At 31.9% G+C, this 24,895-nt stretch overlaps 1 protein-coding gene across 2 annotated transcripts in view; it reads right to left on the bottom strand.

The window, feature by feature from the left end:
* Window positions 1-2,361: 2,361 nt before the first annotated feature.
* LOC118186037 (zinc finger FYVE domain-containing protein 1-like) overlaps window positions 2,362-24,895 on the bottom strand; it is an 84,773-nt gene continuing 62,239 nt past the window's right edge. Inside the window, exons 11-12 of one of the 2 annotated variants that reach the window (XM_035356025.2) lie at window positions 19,129-19,257; window positions 2,362-10,400 (exon numbers count right to left, since the gene is read on the bottom strand). In XM_035356025.2, the coding sequence (XP_035211916.1) occupies window positions 10,171-10,400; window positions 19,129-19,257 (359 nt within the window). In that variant the 3' untranslated portion in view covers window positions 2,362-10,170. The remainder of the gene's footprint in view (window positions 10,401-19,128; window positions 19,258-24,895) is intronic. The other variant, XM_035356033.2, reaches the window with a different exon arrangement.

The following is a 24,895-nucleotide window of genomic DNA, read 5'->3' as shown; positions in this document are numbered from 1 at the left end:
GGAACTCCATTGATATGTTCCATTATGAAAAGTCCGTTACTGCCGCCACTCACTGCAGAAATCTGAAGCGCTTTAAACTGGGGGTTTTCATTACGGCAACCTCCGCCTCGCGAGATGGCCACTAATTAGTGCCCTCCTTCTTGGTAGGCGCGTTCTTAACATCTGTGCCCTGGGCTGTTCTGCAGTTTCTTTGTATGTACCCTTCAGCACCGCAGTTACAGCACTTTACGGTCCGTTTCTTATCCCACGTCTCAAGGCATTTAGTTGTCTGGTTAAATCGTCTAGACGAGCAGCCATTTGATCTTCTGGCTTTTGGACTAGAGCAGCTCTGATAGATGTCGGTTTCTATGAGTTGCTTACTGGGCTGCCTCGAATTTCATGGCGTACACCAGACCACTTTTTAAGTCCTTCACATCCACTGTTCGCAGTGCTTTCTGTATTTCAGGATCCCAGATGCCGTCGATGAAATATTGCAGCGACAGGATCTCACTTGTTTCTATCGGGCACTCCGGCGAGTGTGAAGAAGGTGAGGTGGGACAACTTTCAACATCCGTGGGGAGCGCCTGGATTGTTTCGGTGGGCTTCTGTTGACGGGATTTTAATTGAAATTTGCTGTAGTCTTTTTAATACTTCTCCCCAAAGCGCAGCTCTAACGCGCGGGATAGAGCTGCGAAGTCTAGTCTGGTTTGGGGGAAGAGTGGGAAGGATATCTGCTGCGTCTGCTCTCAGAGAAGCAGCGAGATGACAGGCGTTAGCTTGGGAAATTCATTCGCTTTCGCCACTATAGAAAATTGTGTTTTATACACTTGGCAAGAGGTTTTCCCATCATATGTAGTCAGTTTTAGAGTGGAACGAGCAGACATCGTAAAAAAATTTTAAAACCATCACTACGGCTGCCTGGCGTCGCTACCAATTTCTTCCAAGTATCAACTTCTTTGGCGATCGCAGTAACCCTGTCATCAATTTGTTGTTCAATGCAGAAACACTTCCTTCTATTCGTTGCTCCACAGCAGAAACTCTTTCTTGAATTTCTCGAACTGTGTTTTCATTTGTGTCTATTCTGCCTTCCACAGCTTCGAATTTGATTTCTATTATACAGGTAGTTGCTCTTTTCATTTCCTCTTGATCTGCTTCAAACTTTTCTTAGCATTTTCATCTCTCCTTTACGTATTACATGACTAGCTTACATTTTTCGTTAACGGATTCTTCGCGAACGTTCAACTTTTCTTTAATGGAATCTTTCATGTCTTCTAAACATTCTATGCCACATAAAATTATTGCATATTTGAATTCGAGCTTAGTTTACTTCTAATTAAATGACGCTTGGCAAGCTTCCATAATTTCTTGGAATGCAGCAAAAAGCAGTGATGAGCTGTCTCAATTGTTCTTCCATTCCTCTAGTTATCGGCATTGAAATCCCACTTCTGACACCAAAAAGTGCGTATGGGTTCGTAATGGATTGAATGCACAAGTCGGTAAGAAGTTAATAAAATTTATTATTATCCTAAGAAATAAAACAAAATGCTGAAATTTCCTCAGAGAAATTTGTACAATATCGCAATATCTCACAGTAGTTATATTTTAAACTACTAAAACTTTTAATAGAACTCAAATTAAAACAGAGAAAGCGAATCTGATCTGACCGCGAATTCGCTAGAATCAGCAAGAACTAAGTAAACAACAACTGAATTGAGATGTTTTCCTCCAGGTTTTATAATCTTTTTAATCCTACATGAGAACAACATTCTGGTATTTTCTCTATTTTTCTGGATAGCAAAAGAGTACAATTACGAGATATGTATTTATTAAATGTTAAATGCGCGTACTCTTGTATTTTTAATTTTTCGGCGTAGCTTTTTCTTCAAATAAGTCTTGTGTTGCATTGCAGGGGAATAGGAAACAATTTTAATTACAAATTTTATTAAAAATAGCTAAATAAATACAAAATCTGTAACATCTGTATTAAAAGGTTCTGTATAACATTCTGTTCTGTATTAAAACATTCCACATCATGTTCTATACTGTATTAAAACTTCTAAACATTCTATGCCACATAGAATTATGGATATAATAAATCTTGCATATTTGAATTCGAGCTTAGTTTACTTCTAATTAATTTGCATAGAAATTTATATATAATTTATACAATTAAATTTGAAAACGATTATACTATAAATATGGAATAATGGCATTAATTCCAAAACTTCCCTTTTTCTAAACTGTCCAAATTTTCAGAATCCATGAGCATTCACTTTAATATAAATGCCACTCAACATAGATTATAATAAATTATTAACATTTAATTTAACATGTATTTATTGGAAATTTTCAAAATGCTATAAAATAAAAAAGATACAAAAAAGCAGAATAAAGTAATTTAATTTTTACATTTAGAATACATATTTGATATAAAATCCTTTATTGAACCTTATTTATTACAATATACACAATTAGTTTTTATAAGTATATATTTATTCTCAGTACAATATTACGAATGGTTAATTAATAGCATATGTAAAAAATCTGCATTTATGGATTAAATAGCCCCCATGTGCCAAAATACTCACTAACAATGCAAGAAAGTAATTAACAATGTGAAATATAGTAGGGTATACTTATACTAAAAATGTTTTTGGATTTCATAGATTTTATTTTAAAAATTACTAAAATACACTCAATTCAGGCTTAACAGATAGAGTAAACAAAGACTTTACAAAGTGAAATTGGTAGTGACAAGTGAAATATAATGATGTTTAATAGTGAGATATTATTATGAAATTCATTTATGATGTCGTGAGGAATGAAACTGAAGCTACAAGCACCACATATTTTTTTTTTTTTTTATTAAGCAGTTTTGCTGAGAAAAGTGACTGGAAAATATAAAGAATATTTGCTTTTTAGTTATGATACTTAAAAATAAATTTACTCTCACCTATAATATAGCCATAGGAATAGTTTCTAGCATTAGAATACATTTCCAATGAGCTACATTCCTCATAAATACCTCTCATATACATTATGTATATACTGCAAAACTTCTCTGCTATTTAGAACACATTTCCCATCAACAATGACACTATTAACCACAAAATAAACCTATGGAATACTTTCTATTATACAAACTGAACTTGCATATACATTATCTACCTATCTGTCATAATATGTATGTATATGTGTATGTAATATATATATACAATTTATCAATTTTCAAAGATTTCATAAATTACATTTGATTTACTACTAGAAAATTTTATTAATATTTTTAATAATAAAACAGAAATTCTCAAACTCATGGTACTTTTGATTGCAGACTTTTTTTATGAAACATCCTTTTTAGGTAGTTTTTTATTTGTAGCAACTCTATACGTATTTGCTACAATTAATGTAACCAACTACTAAAATATACATTTAGTTACAAAATAATTTATTCTTACAGAAAAATATCTTTCCTGTTGTTTCTCAGACAGAATTTTGTTTACAGAATTTAATCAGATACCTGAATTCTTCACACATAGTTCATGTACAATATATAATTTAAATTGCCCTTAAACAGATTATATACACCAGCAATAAACATTTATGAAACAAGACTTATTTACATGCTTTAAAAAATAAATTTCAGATAAGTGTCTCAAAATACTACGTCTATATTATACCTGTAATGCATTTCTCATAAACATATTCAATCTATCTCTTTATGATATAAAAATATGCTATAATTGATGGATGGAATGATGTATGACAATTAAATAAAAAAAGGTTCTTAATGTAAAACAAATAATTACTTAAGATTATGTTACAAGTATTTTCATGTATGCATGAAGAAGGGCAATAGTTAATTTGAGACAGTTCGTATTCATAGAAATGAGCATAATCCTGCATGCATCACTGAAATGTGACATTTGCTAAAGTGACTTTCCTAACATAATATTTTCTGCAATAACAAAATCAACTTTTGATTAATTTAACAGATGTAAACTGAAAACATTCACAGATTATAATCTCCATAACTTAAATATTATTAATAAAAAATTTTAAAAAAGCCTAAATTAACGTTATAACAAATAATGACAGGCCTTATAATCAATTTGATTTCTTTTAAAAGTTGATATAAATTTGTATTTTCACGGTGCAAAGTGTACCATCAGAAAACTTAAATATTTTTTTTTAATCAGAAACATTTACTTATTCATATATAAGCTTAAAAAATGCCAGAGATATGACAGAAAATAAGAAAGGAAAATTAGAAAAAGAAGGGAAAGGAGAAGACTGTAGTGCATGGCAATGCACCACAGTATGGTGACAATACTTCCTACTCATGGATTGCTTATGGGGTTGCAACTAAAATATATTATTTAATAATTTATCAGCTAAGAAAGCTTTTGTTTTTAGAATTTGGCATGTGGTTTAACAAAATAGTCCAATTTAAAAAGAATCAATTTTGAATTGTGAGGATATTAGAAATTTTTTTAATTTTTAAAAGATTAATACATATAAGTATTTAAGTAAAAACACTGCACTATTTTACAATGCAGATTTACAAACTTATTCTTAAATACTTACTACTAACTATTATTTTAATATTTCACTCAAATACTGAAATACAAATTTCTTTACCCAAATTCATTTAAAAAAACTGGTGCTACTTATTTTTTAAATGATTAAAATTACACAATCCTGCTTTCCACAATCCAAATAACATTCGAGCTGTTGTGGAAAGTATGAGCATGTAAATGATATTTACACTTAAAACATAATTAAATTATTTCGTACAATAAATAAAGAATCAGTATAACAAAGCTTTCTTGATGATATGAATTTAATATAAAATGAAACCTTGGAATGCAAGTATTTCACAAGATAAGTAAAATGTTAATGAACACAGAGAGTAATATGTCTTGTTTTGTTTGCTGAGCTTGCGATTACAGCCCTGTTAATATATCTACTCCATCTCTTGCTGAGGGTTTATAGATAATCATTTCCCATGCTCAGTCTCAGTTGGCATGCTTAACATGCACAATCAATAACCATATGAATATATACTGCTTACTATAGTATTGCGATCATATATGTGCAAAAAGCACTTCTTTTTATTTTATATGTAAGTGCCCTTTAGCAACTGTATTGCAACATTAGCGTCCATAAAGAAAAGTGGTGAAAAAAAGGAAGGCAGTTAAGAAGGACATCATTCTGACACATGAATGGTATGCAAGAGTAATGAAATTGCATAATTTTATAATGAGTCTACATTGATGGTTTGCTCAATATTACAGAAAAATTAAGAAATAATGTAGTAAAAGTAGCCACAGGAGTGTGAAAGCAATAATCACACGTTCTGGAAGATATAGAAAAGTTGTTTTTCTAGTGAATGAACAAGAAGCAACCTGCAAGTAATACTAATATTAGTAAGTTATTTATTGAAGTCGAAGAGCTTTTCCTACAAAAAGGCCTTGTACATTTACTTCTTAAGTTAACTAACAAATACACTGATAAAAAATCAAAGTAAGCAAGGGATAATCTAGTATTTTTAAAACATGTAGTAAGGCATGGAGAAATTGCAAATTCGGTACCTAAGGCATTTGCTGCCAGGCTCCCTAAGTTCATGTTTTTCGAGTGTTATCTTCCGCAGGAAGTTTTTAATTGTGATTAGATGCTGTCTTTTTGGAAAAAAGATGAATACCTACACAATGGCAAGTCTCATGGAAATTCATATAAGACCACCCCAGTCTCTTATTATTTTCTAGGGGATTTAAAAGTCAATCCTTTATTCACATATCAACCTGTGAATCCACGAACTTTCAAGAAATGCAAATGCAGAACAGCCAATTAAATATTATTAACTCCAATAGCAAGACTCGTAATCTTGTTCATTAGGTATCATTATGGTCTCTAATTATGTAATGAATAAATATCTTTTCGAAAGGGAGCTTCTGCCGAAAGCCTTGGTGGTTATATATAATGATCTCGTTCATCCTCCAGGCTTTTAAAACAATTTGCTGAAGGAATCTGAGTTCATTAAATTCGAATTCTCTCAATTTCACTCAAATACTCACACTCAAAGATTAGCAGGGCTTTTAAAAATTCTCAAAGCTTTATACCAAAGTGCTATTTCAGTGACATTTTGAGGTGACTAAGGGAGCAAAATTTACTCCCTGGTCATTTCAGAAAAATCATTCCCACATCCTAATCAACCTAAAGATCATCAATAAAGTCTTGTAAATAAATCACAGGAAAACTTTCAATTCCGCTGAGAGGAAATTTATTTGAAATTCATATCCGAGGTCTGATTGCAACCTCAGATTTGAATCTGATAGATTTATTCATGAGCTGCCACTTATTGATAAAAATGTATCCTTAAGGATGTTAATACAATGCTACTTTTATTCAGGAATACTCGAATTCACACTGAACTACCAGAATTCAGCAATTTTATCACACAGTTGCTGGTGAGAGAAATTCTCAAAAGAAGGCAAAAGCAACTGTCACTGGCTAGGTTTCTTGTCGCACAGGGAGGGGGGGGGGGAGGGAAAGAACCAACAGGTACCAATTTATGCACTAGTTAGCCACGACTCTTTTCAGGCTAATTTAATTTTACTTTTATTTTGTATTTTATATTTATTATTTTATATAAATATTTCTGGGTTGCTGAACAAATGACTTTAATTTCTGTTATTTCTTACTTGGAAATTTACTTTGAAGAATGAGTGCTTTGGAGCGAAAGCGTGTTTTTGGAATGAATTATGCTAGCAAACTAAGGTTTCAGTTAATACATATCCTAAAAGTAGAGCATTTTTTTTTCATGCATGAGAAACTATGAAAGCATTCTAAGAAATCATACGGTAAAAACAAAGATAAAGGAAATTCATATACTTTACACTACTGAGAAAAAACAAAACTTTCGGTGGCAGATTGTGAGGAAGGATTACGCAGGTACATACTTTATTACTAATCTGATGTCAAAAATGAGTTAGAAATTATCTAATATACAAATTTAAGAAAAGGATATTAATACCTTCAAATAAAAAAACTGGCACTTTCATAAATACAAAGATTCATTTTTTAAATATAGCTTCAGTTAATAAGTTAACTTCAATAGCTACAAAAACATAATTCTTTCACAATAGATCAAAATGCACTTTTTAAATCAGATTTTAACTGGAACATATATACATGAAAAATTTTTAAAATAATTGTGAAAGTCAGGATTAAGACTACATTATTTTACATTCTTTGAAAGAACACGTAAAATATAGGACAAGAAGAAAAGTGTATAACAGAGTAACCAAACAAAATTCTAGATATTTAATTACATCTACTAGCAGACAGTATTGTTTAATTTTATTACAGAGCATTACAATTAATTGCTCAGACATGAAAAAGCATTATTATAAGTCATTCAATAAAAAAAGAAAGAAAGAAACACTTTTAAAGAGATGCAGCATAATTAAAAGAGCTATTTTATTTATAGCACTACAGATCATAATTATATCATCTTACTATTTGTGTTATTATTTTATTATTCATAACAATCTCTACAGTAGGTCTACATAACTGTCTAAATAAGAATACTTCAAAATAAAAAAATAATAAACACTGAAAAAGTAAAATGCACTTAATATAATTATCATATATTTTTTAAAAAATGGCTCATGTCACAAGATTAACTGTTTTTAATCCCTGAAAGACCATTAAAAACTGGGAATATAAAATATTTTCCTACTGACAATATAAAATTTAATTGCTAAAATGTGAGAGATGTACATAACATTCAGATTAATATTTGTATCTGATAGTATTAGAAAAAATAAAACTGGAACTACTACCATTTTACCACAAAATATATTTGTTTTTAATTCATGATGAACAAAGAAAAAAAAAAGGTTTAACTATATATATATATATATATATATATATATATATATATAAATTAAAAAAGAAAAGTCAGATCCACATGCATATATGAGAAAACTACCAAACACTTGTGAATGATCTATAATAGCAATAATTAAGTATAGACATTACTTGGCTTTTATTCAGAGTTTAAAAATATCTTACAGGAATATTTACATTTCTTGTCAATGCAAAAATTTTCAGCTTTTAGACTCACTAAATGAGCAATTATATATCTCTTACTAAAGATTATCCATGCACATGGGCCAATGAATTTAGAAACCTTTATGCAAATTAGTGCAATGATCACTTGTTGTGCATTAATGTAAATTATATAACGTCAAATATAATTACATGATCTTTGCACCTATTTAAAAGTGTTACATACCAGTAATCAAAATAATTTTCTGACAATGGATAAAAATAAAATGATTTTTCAAAACTTGAAAGAGTTTGTCAGTTCACAGCATAGCAATTAATAAAAAAATTAAAAAATTAGTTTTCCAAAGAATAAGACCTAGTATAGTAAAATAACTAATTCATACTGTCTAATTAACCTTCACCACCCAAAAGATATGTTATAACAAAGAGGTGAACATTATTTAAATGTCTGAAGAAAGGGGAAAAAAAAAAAAAAAAAAAAAAAAAACCTTTAGATGGGGAGGGGAAAGAAGAAGAATTCATTCAAAATTGGCTATTCTGCAACCCATACTAAACCACACTATGGGCAGGGAATATCAAAGAATGTATTCAAATGCTCAAAAGAATATGGTAAATTTCTGCAAACAGGAATACTTGATTCAACAATAATAAGAATAAATTTGAATGAATTATAAAGAACAGGAAATAAATTATGTTTCAATCATATTACATTCCACTTTGTATTATGTCATCAAAGTGCTTGGCAGGAACTCTTGAACAAATGAACTGTTTTGTCATGTGCATATAGTTTAAGGTTCTGAAGGAAGTATCAAACATATATTTAGGTATATAAAGTTCATAAATATTTTGCAGATGACAATTACTCATTCTATCATGCAAAAGTTGTTCAAGAGTGCTCTGAAGAACATCACAATTACTTTCAATAACTTCCTTACTTGTCTAAGTGCCCATATTTGAATCACATGCACAAGCTGCATTAAAAAAGGCTTTTTCAATATTCTATGGATGCAGACCATTGAAAGATCTTGTGCAATTAAATTATATAGATATTGTAGTTCAAGTTAAAAGAGGCCCAATAAAAATACTAATAAAAGATTTATAATTCAGAAGCTGATGGGTGTAGACGAACTAAAAAGAAAATTAGCTTTCAGCTCTGGATAATTTCCTCTGAATTTACATATACACTAGTAACTTTTGCATATCACACACAGTAAAACTAGAGACACCAGAATGATCCAAGAAACCTGTAAGTGTTATAGACTAGCCTTTTTAGAAGTAACAGGAAGTTTTCCGTAAATACAGTATCAAGTGTAGGTGAGCTGATGACTGCTGAAATATAAGTATGACTAACTCCTCACTCCTTCAACATAACTCTTGATCTCAAATGAAATATTACAAATGTTACATTCTGCATGCATTAAAGACTAGTTTGTTCACTACAGATTTAAGAATGTTTAAAATAATATTACATATTAGGAGACTTTACATTCATATTAAAATGTATATGCTTTAAACTTTTTTTTTTTTTTTTTTTTTAATTTTTTTTTTACTAAAGTGAGTGGTGCAACAACCCTTAGTGAGCCATGGCCTGCAATGCCTTGATATCTGCTTTCTTGACTGTGGGCCTCAGTATATACCCTGGACAAGTGGTCAGCTTGTTGCAGGGTCCTGCGACAGTGCTTAGTCCCAAGCAAACTTGACACTCATTTGATTAACCCAATCAAGGGATGAAAGGCTGAATCAATCTTCACAGCCCGAGTATCAAACCCTGGACCTGTGTTGTTCCTGCGTGACAAGCTAGCCATTGTGCCACCGGGCCTTGCATGAATCTTTACAGTACTTATTATCCACACAATAAATTATGTGCCATAAAAATTAATGTGAATGTACATTTCATTTATATGTGCCATTAAATTTATTAAAATATAAAAAGAGGTTAAAAGCGGCACCATGCCACAAAAATCTTTTATATCTGTGATTTTTAATATGAAATACATGTGGCTTTTCATTTTACTCATGTTTTTAATTACATAAGGCAGATCTATCCATATTACCTCAGATAATCAGGGTTCTACAGTCAGTGCTCCTATGCAGTTATGTCACAAAAGTTTTCCATTTCTAAACTAAATTATTTTTTATGCAGGTGTTACACACACGCACAGGATAATTCCAACCTCTTGAAGGAACAGGTTTCTGAGATAAAGAGCATTCATGACATACTCCTTCTCCACATGATCGGCAATGGTGTTTGGATAGCTTAGGACCAAATTCTTTATTACACACATAGCAATTAGTCAAAAGATGATCAGGAACCCAATAGGATGGTCGGGCAGAATCTTTTATAATTCCTTTAAACATAGGGGGAAAAAAGAGATTTAATATATTTTCTTTTACATAACCAAAAATTTTGATACAAATTCTAAAAAGATAATTTGCTTTCATTGTTAAGAGGAATATTTGAATCTTTTTTGTAGTATAACAACATGTGCCAAATGATTTTCTCACATGAAGTGCCACCTCGATACTTCCAACAAGAAAACCTACTTTCATCATCAGCCCATTTTGACTGTGGTAAAATTCTTCTAAATATTAGAAATATATCTCTTCTGTTAGTTATTTTAATAAGCACAGAATGATGCACTTTAAAAAAATTTTTATTCACAATACTTACATGAACATAAGAACAACATATTTAATGGTGGCCAATATGCAACACTGACACATATCAGAAATTGTCTCTTTTGTATTGCAATATAAAGAAATGGATCTGATTATTTTGATGATGATGCTAAGATAATTACAGCTAAAAAGTGATGTGCAAGCATATACTCACAGAAGAACAAGAGTATTATTATACAAAATATTTAAGCAACAAAAGTGAAAACAGAAAAATAATACTAATTCTCAGAATCGTGTAATTAAAAATTAAGTATTATTTTGAGGGAAAAAATTGGTATAATTTACTTATAAGTCCTTAAGATGAAAACATACATAAAAATAACAGCTGTTATCTGGCAAATGTCTATTTGAAGTACAGTGTAATTAAGAGATAAATTTAAAGGAAAATCAAGAAAGCAGGAGCAGTAGAGGAAATAATACAGAAACTATAGTACATATTTAAATGCATAGCTATACAGGATGAAAGGAGAAACAAACAGCCACTATTTCAAAAGATAAAATGAAACCTGCAAGTCAAATCAATGAATATTTATTTGAATATTTTCATGCTGAGGTATGTGATCTAAAGGAGCTGATATATAACTCTGAAAGTTAGCAACAAGCATAAAGATGTAATCATTCGCAGATTTTATATAATTTACGTGAAGATTTCCTTTTAAGAAGCATACAATTGATTAATTTTGCACAAAAACATCAACAGCAGCAATTTTTTTAAGTCATAATACCACAAATGATTTGAATTGCTTAAAAATACACTCTTTTGCAAAAAAAAAAAAAAAAAAAAAAAAAAAAAAAGAGAGAGAGAGAGAGAGAGAGAGAACTAAGCACCAAGAAGGACTTTTGCGATCAATACGAAATTTGGTATGCAAAAACATCTTGATCGAACATGCAAATGATCAAAGTTTCACAGCAAATGAACAGGAATTGCAATCATAGCGCACATTTCTAGTGCACAATTCGCAAAATATAAAATCAGTAACAGAGGCAGAAAGTTTATCTTTTATTGTTGCTGCCACTGTAATTCTGTAAAGAAGCAACTACAGTTGCCATTACAACGATATCGAAAACCTTACAGACAACTAAACGACTTTGAACATGGTTGCACTATAGGGTTGCGTGAAGCTGGGTGATCATACCGAGCAATAGGCCACCACCTGCAGCATCCAGACACTGCTGTGCAAAGATGTTGGCAGCAATGGTTGCTACAAGGAAATTGTCAAGGATCACAAATGCGAGGCAAGATAGGATCATTGTTTGCAAGGCATGAACTGCCCCAAACGGTATCATTTTCGACTATTCAACGCACTACAGATAAGTCTATACCTCCCACGGTACCGTCCACCATCTAATGTCGCTTGTCTGAGGCATAGTTATGATCACAGAGGCCTTTAATACATTTGCCTTTGAGCCCACAACATTGGCGGAGTGGTCTGGAGTAGTGTTGCAGCCGATCATCATGGTTGCCATCAGATTGGCATCGCATAGTGTTCAGCGATAAATCCCGTTTCACTCTTGAAGCAGATGACCACCCTGTTTATGTCTGGAGAGGACGAGGCCAGCAGTCCCAATCAGCCTTTGTACTACAAAGGCATACAGTCATAACCCCTGGTATGATGGTGTGGTACATCTTTAACAGCTCAACATCTTTAACAGCTCAACCATATGCTGATACCATCCTGCGGCCGTTTGCATTACCCTTCACTGGCACGTCATCCTGGGGCCTTTTTCCAACAAAATAATGCCAGGCCACATACCGCTAGCATATCTCTGGACTGTCTCCGTGTGGTTGATACTCTTCCTTGACCAGCAAGGTCAAAAGACCTTTCACCAATCGAGCATGTCTGGGACATGGTGGGCCACCAGATTCGGGCACAATAAAATATCGCAGGTCTGGAGTGACAACTGATGAATGCCTCACAGAATGTGTCGCAGGATGACATAAGGAACCTCTACCACTCCTTGCCTTGACGAATTTAAGCATGCATTGCCGCCAGGGGCAGTTCGACCATCTACAGTCAAAAGTCGTTAATTCGGAATGATCTATAATCCGGACCTCAAAACAAAAAAAAACTTTCTGCGCATGCGCCGCGTTGACACATGCGCAAAGGCGTTTACGCGTGCACGTAAGACCTTTTACGACTGAGCATATGAGTGTGCGCAAGTGCAGAATACGTTTTCGCGTGCGCCTTTTATGTATAATGGACGTAAAAGCTAAATAATTATCTATTTCAGTTAATGTTGATGATTGCGTTGTTGCTTAATTTTCGAATTGGATATTATTTTTTGCAGACTGTAAGAGCAATTTTATAAAAGTAAGTTTAAACTTTCGATTATATCAAATAGAATTTCCGATATATATTTGTTAATATGTAAAGGATCTAAAGCGAAAGTATGTTTTGAAATCCGAAATCTGTTTATCAATTTCACGCTGCTCGGCGGGGGGAATGCCGCGGCGGGGGAACTCCGCGGCGGGCGCGTAATGAATTGGAAGTTGATCTGTCAGCACTATCCTTATCTTCAGAGCAGATGTTTTTATTTTATTTTGGCTTATAATTCCTTATCAAATGTAGTATTTCATCTCGATGTGCTCCATCTTTGATATGATTTAAAACAAGTTCCTCGTCATTATAATTCGCTTCCGATAGCGAAGAAAGTGACAGAGGTTATTGAAAACGAAAAAATTTCGATTTACAAATTAGTCAGTATTCTCGAAAAAGCAATTATAGGACTTGAACAGCGGAACTTTGTAACTGAACAAGAAATTATGTCTATTTAATAGAATTAAAGAGAAAGTATTATCACATGAAACGAAGCAAAACTTAAACAACTTACATTGAAAGAAATGTTTAATAAAGTAAATAAATAAATATTAAGCTTTTTCTTTTTGCAAATTTTGATACCCTTTAGATCATAATTGTTCTTTATTTCATAAATTACGGTTTCATACTTTTAATTTTAGAATTTCTGCATGCCATCTTACGAGATTTAAACTGATGATCTATAATCCGGAAAAATCGAGAATCCGGAATCGCTGAAGTCCCGACGAGTCCGGATTAATGACTTTTGACTGTATTAATTTGAACACTCAATGGGTGATTGTGAGCCATGAACAGGTACTATGACCTTGATTTTTTATATAATTATATTATCTGTGTATGAGTTATACACATATTCAATTTCATCAAAAACAAGAACTTCCTTCATGGTGTATTAATGCTTACAAAAGAGTGTATTAATGCTCATGTAAAAACATATTAATAATAATTCAAGAATTTTATTGCTAATCTAGGATTCTGTAAACACCTTATTTATGGTTTCAGTATGCTTCTTAAAAACAGCACCTGGCATTTAGTTCATCTTGTGAACAAAGCCAAAATTTGTCAAAAACCCCATAACACAGCAGATGAAAAATCCAACAAGATTGATTTCGTCTCCCCTTTATACCTTTGCAAAGGAAAATACTTGCAAGTAAATTTACTGATCTCTTATTTTTCTTCACTCAATGAAAAAATTTCAAGGCTTTAGTTGAACAGGAGGAATTTCTTGACTTTATACAGCAAACGTCCCCCCCCACACATCCCTGTACGAAGTAAAGGAACAACTGTAATCGCGAAACATTCTGGGATTATATTTCAATGAAAATATCTATTTTGACCGGTCTTAAATCCATTTAAATGATATTTTTGTGTGGTATTTGTACATATGGATAGAATAAAGGACTCTTTTTCCCAAAGCAGACTGTAAAATGGATATAGAAGAATTTTTTGTGACGTCTGTACATACATATATGTATGTATCTTGCATAATCAAAAATATTTGCATAAACAACTCATTTGTTTCAGAATGTTGGAATTTTGTACATGAGTCTGATATAACATGTAATTCTGCACCTCACTTTTTGATTGCAATCAGCCACACCAAAAGTATATAAATATATATAGATAGATACTCACTCTGTCCCTGGCACAGCAAGCTTAGTTTTATTCTTATATCTTGGTAAATTGTACATTTTTTGCTTTAAAAGTGATTGAATTACGTTGTTCTTATGATCAAGTTAAGGTGTTTATGCCTTTAGTTTATCTGCATGCAATAAATGTAGAATTATCAACAATTTAAAAGTTGTTCAAGTGCCCCCCCTTTTTTTAAACCATAGCAGGCATATTTGTTTACATTTGAAACTTAGTAGAGAATAGTGAATCAAGTCAGTTTCTGCCTCTTCAGCGTCTTTTTGCTGAGTAAGACCAAAAGTAAACTTTTAGTTTGGTGCATCGAAAATTCTGTATTCTTGTCTACGGGCAGAATTCCTTGTTTTTGCGTAAAAAACTCTAGTTTTAAGCATAATTTTTTTTAAAATTGATTAAACTGTATATGGTGTTTTATATTTTCATATAATTTTCAATTTTTAATAAAGATATTTTGAGGTTTTACGTATTTTTGCCTTGTCGCGAAGTGAGAACTGAATGCAGTGCTTTAAGAATAACTGGTGACCTCAAAATTAAATATTCTAGATTTGGTGCTCTTCCCCTAAATTCAACTGTTTTTCCAAATTCAAGATCCTTAAATGTTATATAGCAACCTAACCTAAAATTAAGCAATTATAGCTTGTCTCTACAATTGCATCTACTTCGGTCTAAACACCGCTTGCAAGAAATTACGTCATTCTTTTCCTAGCTTCCTCCACTGCTTACACGTCCCTGCCTGCTAAGCCCACTAGCCTAAAATGATGTCATATCCCTCTATCTGTGTATATAAGAATTATTGTAATTCATTATGACTGGATAAATGTCTGCTAAGATGGTTTCATATGTGTGAAAATGAAGATTGGGATGTCTCCAAAATTCATTTGTGTCGGTGTCATTTTTTTATCGTTCTACTCAGCCATCTAAAACTACAAGCTAATAACGTATCCGGATTCCTCCTTAGCATTAAATCATCAGGCATATATACCCATTCTGTTACTCGGATCATTAAGCTCAGTATTTTTTATTCTTATATGTTGGTAAATTGTGCAGTTTTTGCTTTAAAATTGATTGAATTATGTTGTTCTTATCTTCTGGTTAAGGTTTTTATGCCTTTAGTTATTATCAACAACTTAAAACTTGTTTAAGTGCGACTAAGCCTTAATTTTTTTTTTAACAATAGCAGCCATATTTGTTTACATTTGAAACTTAGCAGAATAGTGAATTAAGTATTTTTGCACCCTTAGTGTCTTTTTTCCAAAAGAGATCAAAAGGACACTTTTATGCACCGAAAAATCTGTCTTCCTGTCTGCTGGCCAAATAACTTGTTTTTTAGTAGAAACTCTAATTTTAATTATAAAATTTTTTTTTTAGTTGTTTTAACTTTATTTGGTGTTTTATGTTTTCCACATCTTTGAATTTTCAATGAAAATATATTTGCCTTCTCATGAAATGAAAACTGAACTAATTGAATGAGAAATCTACCTCTGATGAAATTCGAGGAAATAAGTTGGTGCTACTTTGTTAGACACTGCACAGGTTTTTTGCAGTTTTCCTTGGTGCAAATGTTGGCATGATGGCACCCACTGCTGGAACATTGATTTATGGTAACCCATAATTTGCACGCTGTGATGTTTGACATCATTTTTAAAATAATGCATTTCAATATGTATAAATTCTGTGTTTTAAATATTATTTATTGCTGTTAAATATTGAAAATTGATTTAATTTTGCATTTTTATTTGAAATATTGATTTTATTATTTATGATATTTTAAACTATTTTATACTGTGGATGATGCAACAAATGACTTCATTTTATTTTTAAAATAATGCGTTTTAAGATCTATAAATTTTGTGGGTATTTTTCCATTTTGCGAGCGCAGGCGATAAAGTCGCCAAAAATTGTACAACTGATGCCAAACAGAATATCCTCGCTGGTGATCTTTTATGTTTCATTTTCAAAACAAGTCGCAGTCATTTCTTATCAGATTGATTGTTTCTTTCAATACTGGCATACAACTACATAGAATTTTTACCACATAGTTAAATTTTATGTCCTAAGGCCATTCATGGTAATTTAGTTAATTAGGGTGCAATCACACTGCTCACCTGAAGGTGAAAATATAGAAAAGGCAAAGTCAAGGGTTAAATTCATAAATTCTAATGAGGATGCACTAGTGAAGTACAGCACTGCAGTTTTACATAACTCCTGACTGAGTAAGCTATTCGCACAAATTGAAATAATTCTTGCATTTAAACTTGTATTTCATAAGATTTAATTTAAGTTTCAACTTGAAACTAATGTAGATAATTACATAGAGAATTAGATTTTTGTACTGTAGTTTATGTGAGATGAGATCACTTGGGGTCATGTGATATGAACCGCTGAATTAGGATTTTGAACCATGAGAGAGCATAATAAATTCTTAAATTAATGTATTTTTACAAATTGTCTTTATTTATTGTCTTTTTGTAAAATTTTAAATGATATTAAAATGTTTCTGCCTTCAAAATAAAAAATTCTTAGAACTAACATCTGTTAAAATTTTTTATGCATATACTGAGTGTTGTCGCCAATAAATTTTGCTTGACGAGATTTGCACCGGCGAAACGGAAAAATACTATTTTGTGTTATAATATTTATAAATCTTGTGATTTAAATACTATTTATGGCTGTTAAATATTAAAATATGATTTAATTTTTCACTTTTATTTGAAAAACAGATTTTATTATTTATGATTATTTAAATAATTTTAATGTTGTTGATGATGTAATCAGTATTAGAAGTGCAGCGCTGTGCCATATGACGTGATCTGCTTGTGATTGTTTTTAACTGGATAGTTCATTGGCTCGCTGATTGGTTACAGAATATTTGTGCATTACTGCACCAATTTTTAGAAATTTTATTCCGTTATACGTACAAGCACCATTTACAGTTACCTTTTGTGGATTGTACGGCATATTTGGATCTACTCGATATTTGCAATAGCTTCAATTTTACCAATGAATGTCTTTAATGGTAAATACCAACAATTATTGATATAAGAATCTAGTACTTCTTCTTTGACACCTTATTTTGGCTGACCTGACTTTCAAAATAAGAGGTTCCTTTATAAATTGCTTCAAGGGTCGGAGGGAATTTATTTATTTTTTACTTTATTTTAATGTGTTTCAATTCAAATAATAACTGCATATATTTGCAATGGCAGCATATATTTGCAGCAATATCGATATTTGCAATGGCTTCAGCTTTACTCATGAATGTCTTTATTGATAAGTAGCAACAATTATTGGTATCAGAATCTAGTACTTCTTCTTTGAGACCTTATTTTGGCCAACCTGGCTTTCCAAATTAGAGGTTCATTTATAAATTGTTTCAAGGGTCAGAGGAAATTTATTTTGAATTTGTAATATCTTAATCTCATTAAACGTCTGTGCGATGTTTTTAAAGCGGTGGTTTTATTGTATTTCGTTGCTATAAAAGTAATAATATAACCTTGCTTTAGTATTTTATATTCATAATAAATGTATTTTTATTTAGTGTGTAAATTAATGTGTAATTTATGTAAATTGTTGCAAAGATCACAGGAAATTATTTATTTTAAATTTGTGTAGTTTAAAGTGTTTCAGTTCAAGTAATATTTTAATCTTATTAAACATTGTTGCGATGTTTTTAAAGAGGTGCTGTTATTGTATTTCTTTGCTATAAAAGTAATTACTTTACTTTAGTATTTTATATTCATTTACAATTGCCTGCAATCTTGAAAAAAGACATTTTCATGAAAAAATTAATACATTATTTTCAATGATATCGCATATTTTTAAAGTGTTGAATATTTCGCTATCCTTAATGGTGTTTTTCAAGACGGCGGGTGATTGTAAAAATCACACCGAGGAAAATCGCCAAACCCCCTGTGCCTGTCTAACAAAGTAGCACCAATAAGTTTAAATGAAATGCAGCAAAAAATGCATATAACATTTCCGTGCAAGGAAGTCATGTGGTGTACACATCAGATATTTTCCTATTATTAAAATGAATAAAAAATTTATTTTGAAAGGTTATTTCAAATGCAAACTGTTGTTGGCTGCAAGTAAAACTATCTATAAAATGTTTATTCTCTTTCCCAAAGACATAAATACTTAATTTGTTCACAATTTATAGTTTAAAACCAATCTGCTCTTTATGATTTATCATCAGTTGGGTTTAAAACAGCAACTTCAACAACATATGACAACCAATTTCACTGATCAATTAAACTGTTTCAGAAGAACATGAAATGAGCTTCAATAAAAATTTTGAGATGGTTGATTATTTAAAATCTTCATTTGCAAAACTTACTACACAATTAAAAAAAATTCTAATTGGAAAGCTGACAAAAATTCATTAGCTTTCACTTCTAAAAGCACATGATAGGAAAAAGATAAAAGAACTCACCAAGAGGATAACTAACAGCTGAAGCAACAGTTTCAAGAGTTGTATGGACAGCTTCTCCCAGCTTCCGAACAGTAACTTCTGGGGGATTATGTAGATTCTGAACATTTGACAAGTTATCTGGAAGAGAATCTTAGGAAAGGATTTAAAATAATAATAAAAAAGTTACATTAAAACAATATATATTGAACTATATATTAAATCCTAATATTAACAACATTCTTTCTCAGATATAACCAGATAATAATGCAAAGATTAAAAAATACTTTTAAAACGTATTAACATAAGATCTAAAAAACTAGGCACAATAAAAAAAAAATAAAAAAAAAAAAAAAACACGTTTTTGGAATTTCATCATATAAATTATCATAATATAGAAATTAATAATAGCATATGCCAAGATTTTACAAAGATGAATACCTACCAATTGCAGGTTTTATTTTCGAAAAACATACAGAATTACTTCATACAGCACACCACCATTATTTACTTCAAAAGAAGATCCATCCAAATATATGATTGATTGCCCCTTACATTTTAGGTTAAATTTTAAGAAATAAAAATTGTAGGTGAATATTTAATGAATATTTAATGACAGCATGGTTCTAATTAGAAATAAAGGCATACTATGGTATAGAAAAACTAGGGAAATTTTAAAATGCAGTATTACTTATTTGTGTTCAGGTATATCAGTAACCCGTACAATGGATGCATAATTAGTGGTAGTTATGCTGCTTATGTATTAACTATAAGTTTTATTTAACACTTAAACAATATATATATAGTATGATAAGTGAACTCCTTTTTCTCATTCTGGAATTTCATTTATTAAAATACCTAACTATACTAAATTCTAGAACAAAAATACAACAATAAAGAGGGTTCTTATTTTTGAATAAATACAGTATTTTATACATATTTTTGGTGGCAGGTCCATGAAGGAGAGCATCTCCTTGGATCTTTCACAGCTCCTCTCTCCTTAAGATACAAGGTGTGTTGAATTGATTTTTTAAATTAATCACTGATTTGCAGACACCTTAGAACATCCTGGTCCTTGTGATTGCAATGTGAGTGAGCCCATACACACCCCTCTAAACATTCTTTTAAATTACAAAATACTATTTTGTATAAACTTTGCTGCTAATTTACTTTCCATTTGTTTTTAACAAATTTCAGAAATTTTGTAATAAATATCTGTGTTAAATTTTCACTCAATGATACTAAATTTTACAAGTTCTCATTTCTCAAGAACCTATTTAAGAAATAATTACATTCCCCTCTTAATTTTTTACTTATTAACAATATGAAATATACATTGTGCCATATTTTTCATTATTTAAATTAAATATAAGTCATTGATTACAATACTTTCCCATTCAAATTTGTATTATTATTCATAACAAAGTATACAACTAAAACTAGCAAACTAAATGAACTGATGCAAAATGAGAATGTTCCACTGCCTGGAAGAAGCGTACTTCTTCCAGGCAGTGAAATAAACTGGAAAGGAAGAAAATGGAAGAAATTAACAAGTAACAAATGTACTTAAGTTTTTCCTCCCTTCTTCTTCTCTCTTCTTCCCACTTTTTTTTATATATTATGAACTGAAATTTAATATCAAAATTCATTCAAACTCACAGATGTGAAAGCAGATCATATGGGAAGCATACACAAAAGTGCATACATATGAAGGACCAAAATTATTGCAGGCATAAAAATTAAGACTAAATATACATACAATGAAAATATTTAATTGATTAACAATGTAGCATTGTTATAGATGAATAAAAATATAAATATTAATAATAAGTAAAAGAAGTAAAAAGCATCAATTTCTTTCTGCTGATTTTCTCCAACATAGGAAAAAGCTTACCAGCTGCACTGAGAATATAATATCTGCAAAATCTTTTTCCCTGATGCTGTTTGTATGATAGACAAGAATTTATCTTTAATGAAATGTCCCATGAACTACATAAGGTAACTGATATTAAAGTTCAGAAGGATTAGTGCAAATTTTCTTCTCTTTTGAAATTACCCATTTAAAATTACAAAATAGATTATATCAAAAAATATTCGGTTCTATTATTCTGTTTTTATGATAATGTAGCTTTAATTATGTTATTCAATTTTGTTTCATATTCTCATTGAAAAATAATGTTATTTCGGCATTTTTCTAATTTAGTGTATTGAAACTCACTTTCAGAATTGATTTAAAAATTCATAGAGGGGAAAGTAAATCTCCTAGCAAGTACACAAATATGTACATATATATTACAAAAAACAGGTTACTACAAGTGTATAAATGAAGCTATTATAAAGAAAATAGGTATATTTAAACTAATAATATATCAGTGCTAGTCACAGATTAAAAAAGTAGAAAAATATTATTAAGTTTGTTCTGTTTCTTTTGGACAGTTTTTTCCATTGTGGAAGAAACTGATTCAAACATCACTGAAGCAGCTGAAAAAACAAAACTGCTTTATTTCTGATGGCAATGTTCAGAAAAGAACTACTTTTGGAACAGAAACACCATTTTTTCTATATTTTAAGCAAATAACTTTCTTTGACACCTGAGTGTAACCTTCTCAGCAGTAGAAAAGTTCCCGCTGCCAAAGTTCAATCTAGTCAGTCTTGTGGCACCGTTTCTATTTAGTAATCAGCACCATTTCATTGCTGGTCTATACAGCTTGGAGTTGTCAATGGCGAAGGTTCACCAACAATGGCACCAACTGAAGGTCAATGCCCCTTGCTGCTCTGCTAGAGTTAACACCCCAAATGGGGATCCAATGAATTGTAGCACGATCGTGGAATGAAGCGTTCAACTGCTATGAGAAAGTTATCTTACAAACTTCCAAATCAAATTCCCTCCCACTGATAGTGCACTCATGCTAAAAAAATAAGTAACATATACTAAAAGAAAAGATACAAATGTAAAAAAGGCAATAAAACATATAATTTACATATAAGGTAGAGGCAGCAATGCCAAATGCTAATAAGCAATGAAAATTAGCAGGAAAAGCAATCTCACAGTCACACCTCAATGCCTTTAAAAGAGACATGCTGAACCTATGTGTCAGTTCGCAAACAAACATAATTCCATGTAATCTGAAATAGCCAAAGCAGACAGCATCAGCCGAAGACACTATCTGCATGAAGAAATGCATTAGAGGGCTGTCTGGATGTTGCAAGTTTGTGCTGCAAGACAATCCTGCTGTTGCGAGGTAATTGAATGTGCATCACAATGCCATCAATAGGTTGCAGAATCGTTACCAATGGGATCAAAACTACTGTAGAAAACGTGGGTCTAGATGTCAAAAGATTACCGCAATGGCAGACAATCGCTTCCTGTTGCTATGTGCAAGATGCCGTAGATGACCAACAGCACTACAACAGGTGTCGCATTTCTTCGCTGCTGCAAGACGGCCCATATCCTGCCAAACTGTGTCATTTTGACTGCACGAAGATCGTCTGCATGTCCGACGATGTACCTTTGTTTCCATCGCATGTCAAAGTGCAGCTGAATTGGGCCCATGAACATTACATTTGGGTACTAGAGCAGTGGGGCCATGTGTTCTTTATGGACACCTCTTGATTTAATGTCGAGAAAGATTCCCAAAGCACAATGATATGCCCAGGACCATGGACACACTATCGGGTGTCAAACATTGTCAGAAACCACAACAGAAGAGGAGGCTTACTAGTATGGGCTGGCTGGGATAGCAACGAACGGCCATACCGACCTCTATGTGTCATACCTGGTGGTTCCATCAAAGCAATCTTATACTGTGATGAAATTCTACACCTTCTTGTGCATCCTTTTATGACTGCAATGGGTACTGAAGCAATATTTATGGATAATAATGCCCACTCGCATAGAGCGAAAAGTGATGCGAAGTTATCCGGAGAGTAAAATCATTCCACATCTGGCGTAGTCTGCTAGATCATCAGCCTTGAATTCCATCAGACATGAAGTCCATATATGTATGGGACATGTTGGTATGACAGATGTCAAAGTTTGTCGCAGACAGCTTCCACAAGCTCCGACATATATTACTACAGGAATGGGTGCTACTGCCACAACAAGCAATCAACAACACTATTGTCAGGTTGCCTCACCAATGTCTAGCATGCATTTCAGCCACAGAGTATGATACTTGTTATTAGAGTGAAGTTTCCATCGTGCTTCTCACCCGTTTGCTCTTTTGTGATGTGATGGTCATAACACGTGTGTTTTTTGTATGTCTTTGCTTTATTCTTAGCTGTGTAGTCAAGTAATCACACCGACATCCTGGATCAATTTCATGTATATCGATTAAATAGTTTTTGTTTTTATTCCATGTTTTGCCATTGTTGCTTATTTTTTTAGCAGGAGTGTATGAGGAAGAATTTGATTTATACTTTACTGATTCCAAGGAATTTCAAATATAGCAGCTTGCGCTGTTCCTTCACTTTCTGAATTGATCCAGCTCATTATTTTTTGCAGGTTGTTATTAATACAGCATTTTTCTGAAAATTAAAGTTTGTACTTTCGATTATGCCAAAATTATACTGCAGCTGCAACAAAATCTACAAAGTGACAGCATGTTCTGATGTTCATTAAACAAAAAGTGAAACTGCTGCAAAAAATGGATAAAGGTATATATGTCTCAAAATCTCGAGGAGTATGGCATGGGAAAATCAACTGTATATGACATAAGAAAATAGAACTTTTTGAATTTTGTGGGGGTTGCGACACTCCCCTTGCAATGAAAAGATGAAAAATTTAATGAATTAAATTGAAAAATTATTCCTTATGCTAAAAGGGATGGTCAGACAGCGTTGCAGTGAGGCTGTGCCATTGACGGGTCCAATGTTGATGGCTGAAGTCAAAATATTTCATGAAGAAATTAACTTAAAAAATGAATGCACATATTTGACAGGTTGGTTAACTAAATTTAAAAATCGCCATGGTAAAAGGCAATTAAAAATTTCAGGTGAAAAAGACTCAGCTGATGCTGAACTATTTGCAGATGAATTCATTTAACTCATTAATAGTGAAAACCTGATGAAATTGGTCTTTTCTGGCCACGAACTGGTACTGCGAAATACCTTGGCAACTTCTACAGAAAAGGCCCTAACTGGTGTGAAAGATTCCAAAGCGAGACCAACAATTTTAGCATGTGCAAATGCTTCAGGAATGCACAAGGGCAAATGTTTCATAATCGGAAAAATACACGACCTCAAGCATTTAAAGGAATAAAGATTTTTCACATTATATATCATGTAAATAAAACAACATGGATGACACACGCGTTAATGAATGATTGGTTTCCAACATCTGAATTTGACTGGTTTACCTAATGATGCAAAAATTGCAATGAATGTATAACAGTTTGGCTCACACTTAAGTTTTAGTGAAAGATAATGTATCCGTATTATTCTTTTCTCCAAACTGTACGCCCATCATTCAGCCTATGGATATCAGAATATTGCATGCGCTGAAATAAAATATAAAGCAACCTTTTTAAAATCCATGTTAAATTTCTTGACTAATGGCAAGACTATTCAAGAATATTTTAGCATAAAATCTGCTGTGCGGAGCATTGCAAGACCGCGGGTGAATATGCCTCCAGATATTTTAAAAAGTGCTTAGCATAATTTATGGCCAGCTACTGTTTCACGGTAGTATGATGTAGATGATAGCCGTGAATTTGAAGGTATTTGAATATCGCAAACAAAGGTGATTTTCCAATTGATGGATTTCGTAAAGAAATTTAGAGAAGCGGTAATA

Source organism: Stegodyphus dumicola, chromosome 3, assembly GCF_044657685.1.
Source record: "Stegodyphus dumicola isolate Sdum_Otavi_A_Nest chromosome 3, ASM4465768v1".
NCBI lineage: Eukaryota > Metazoa > Arthropoda > Arachnida > Araneae > Eresidae > Stegodyphus > Stegodyphus dumicola.
The sequence above is the reverse complement of the archived record's forward strand: the minus strand, read 5'-3'. Positions and strand labels throughout refer to the sequence as shown.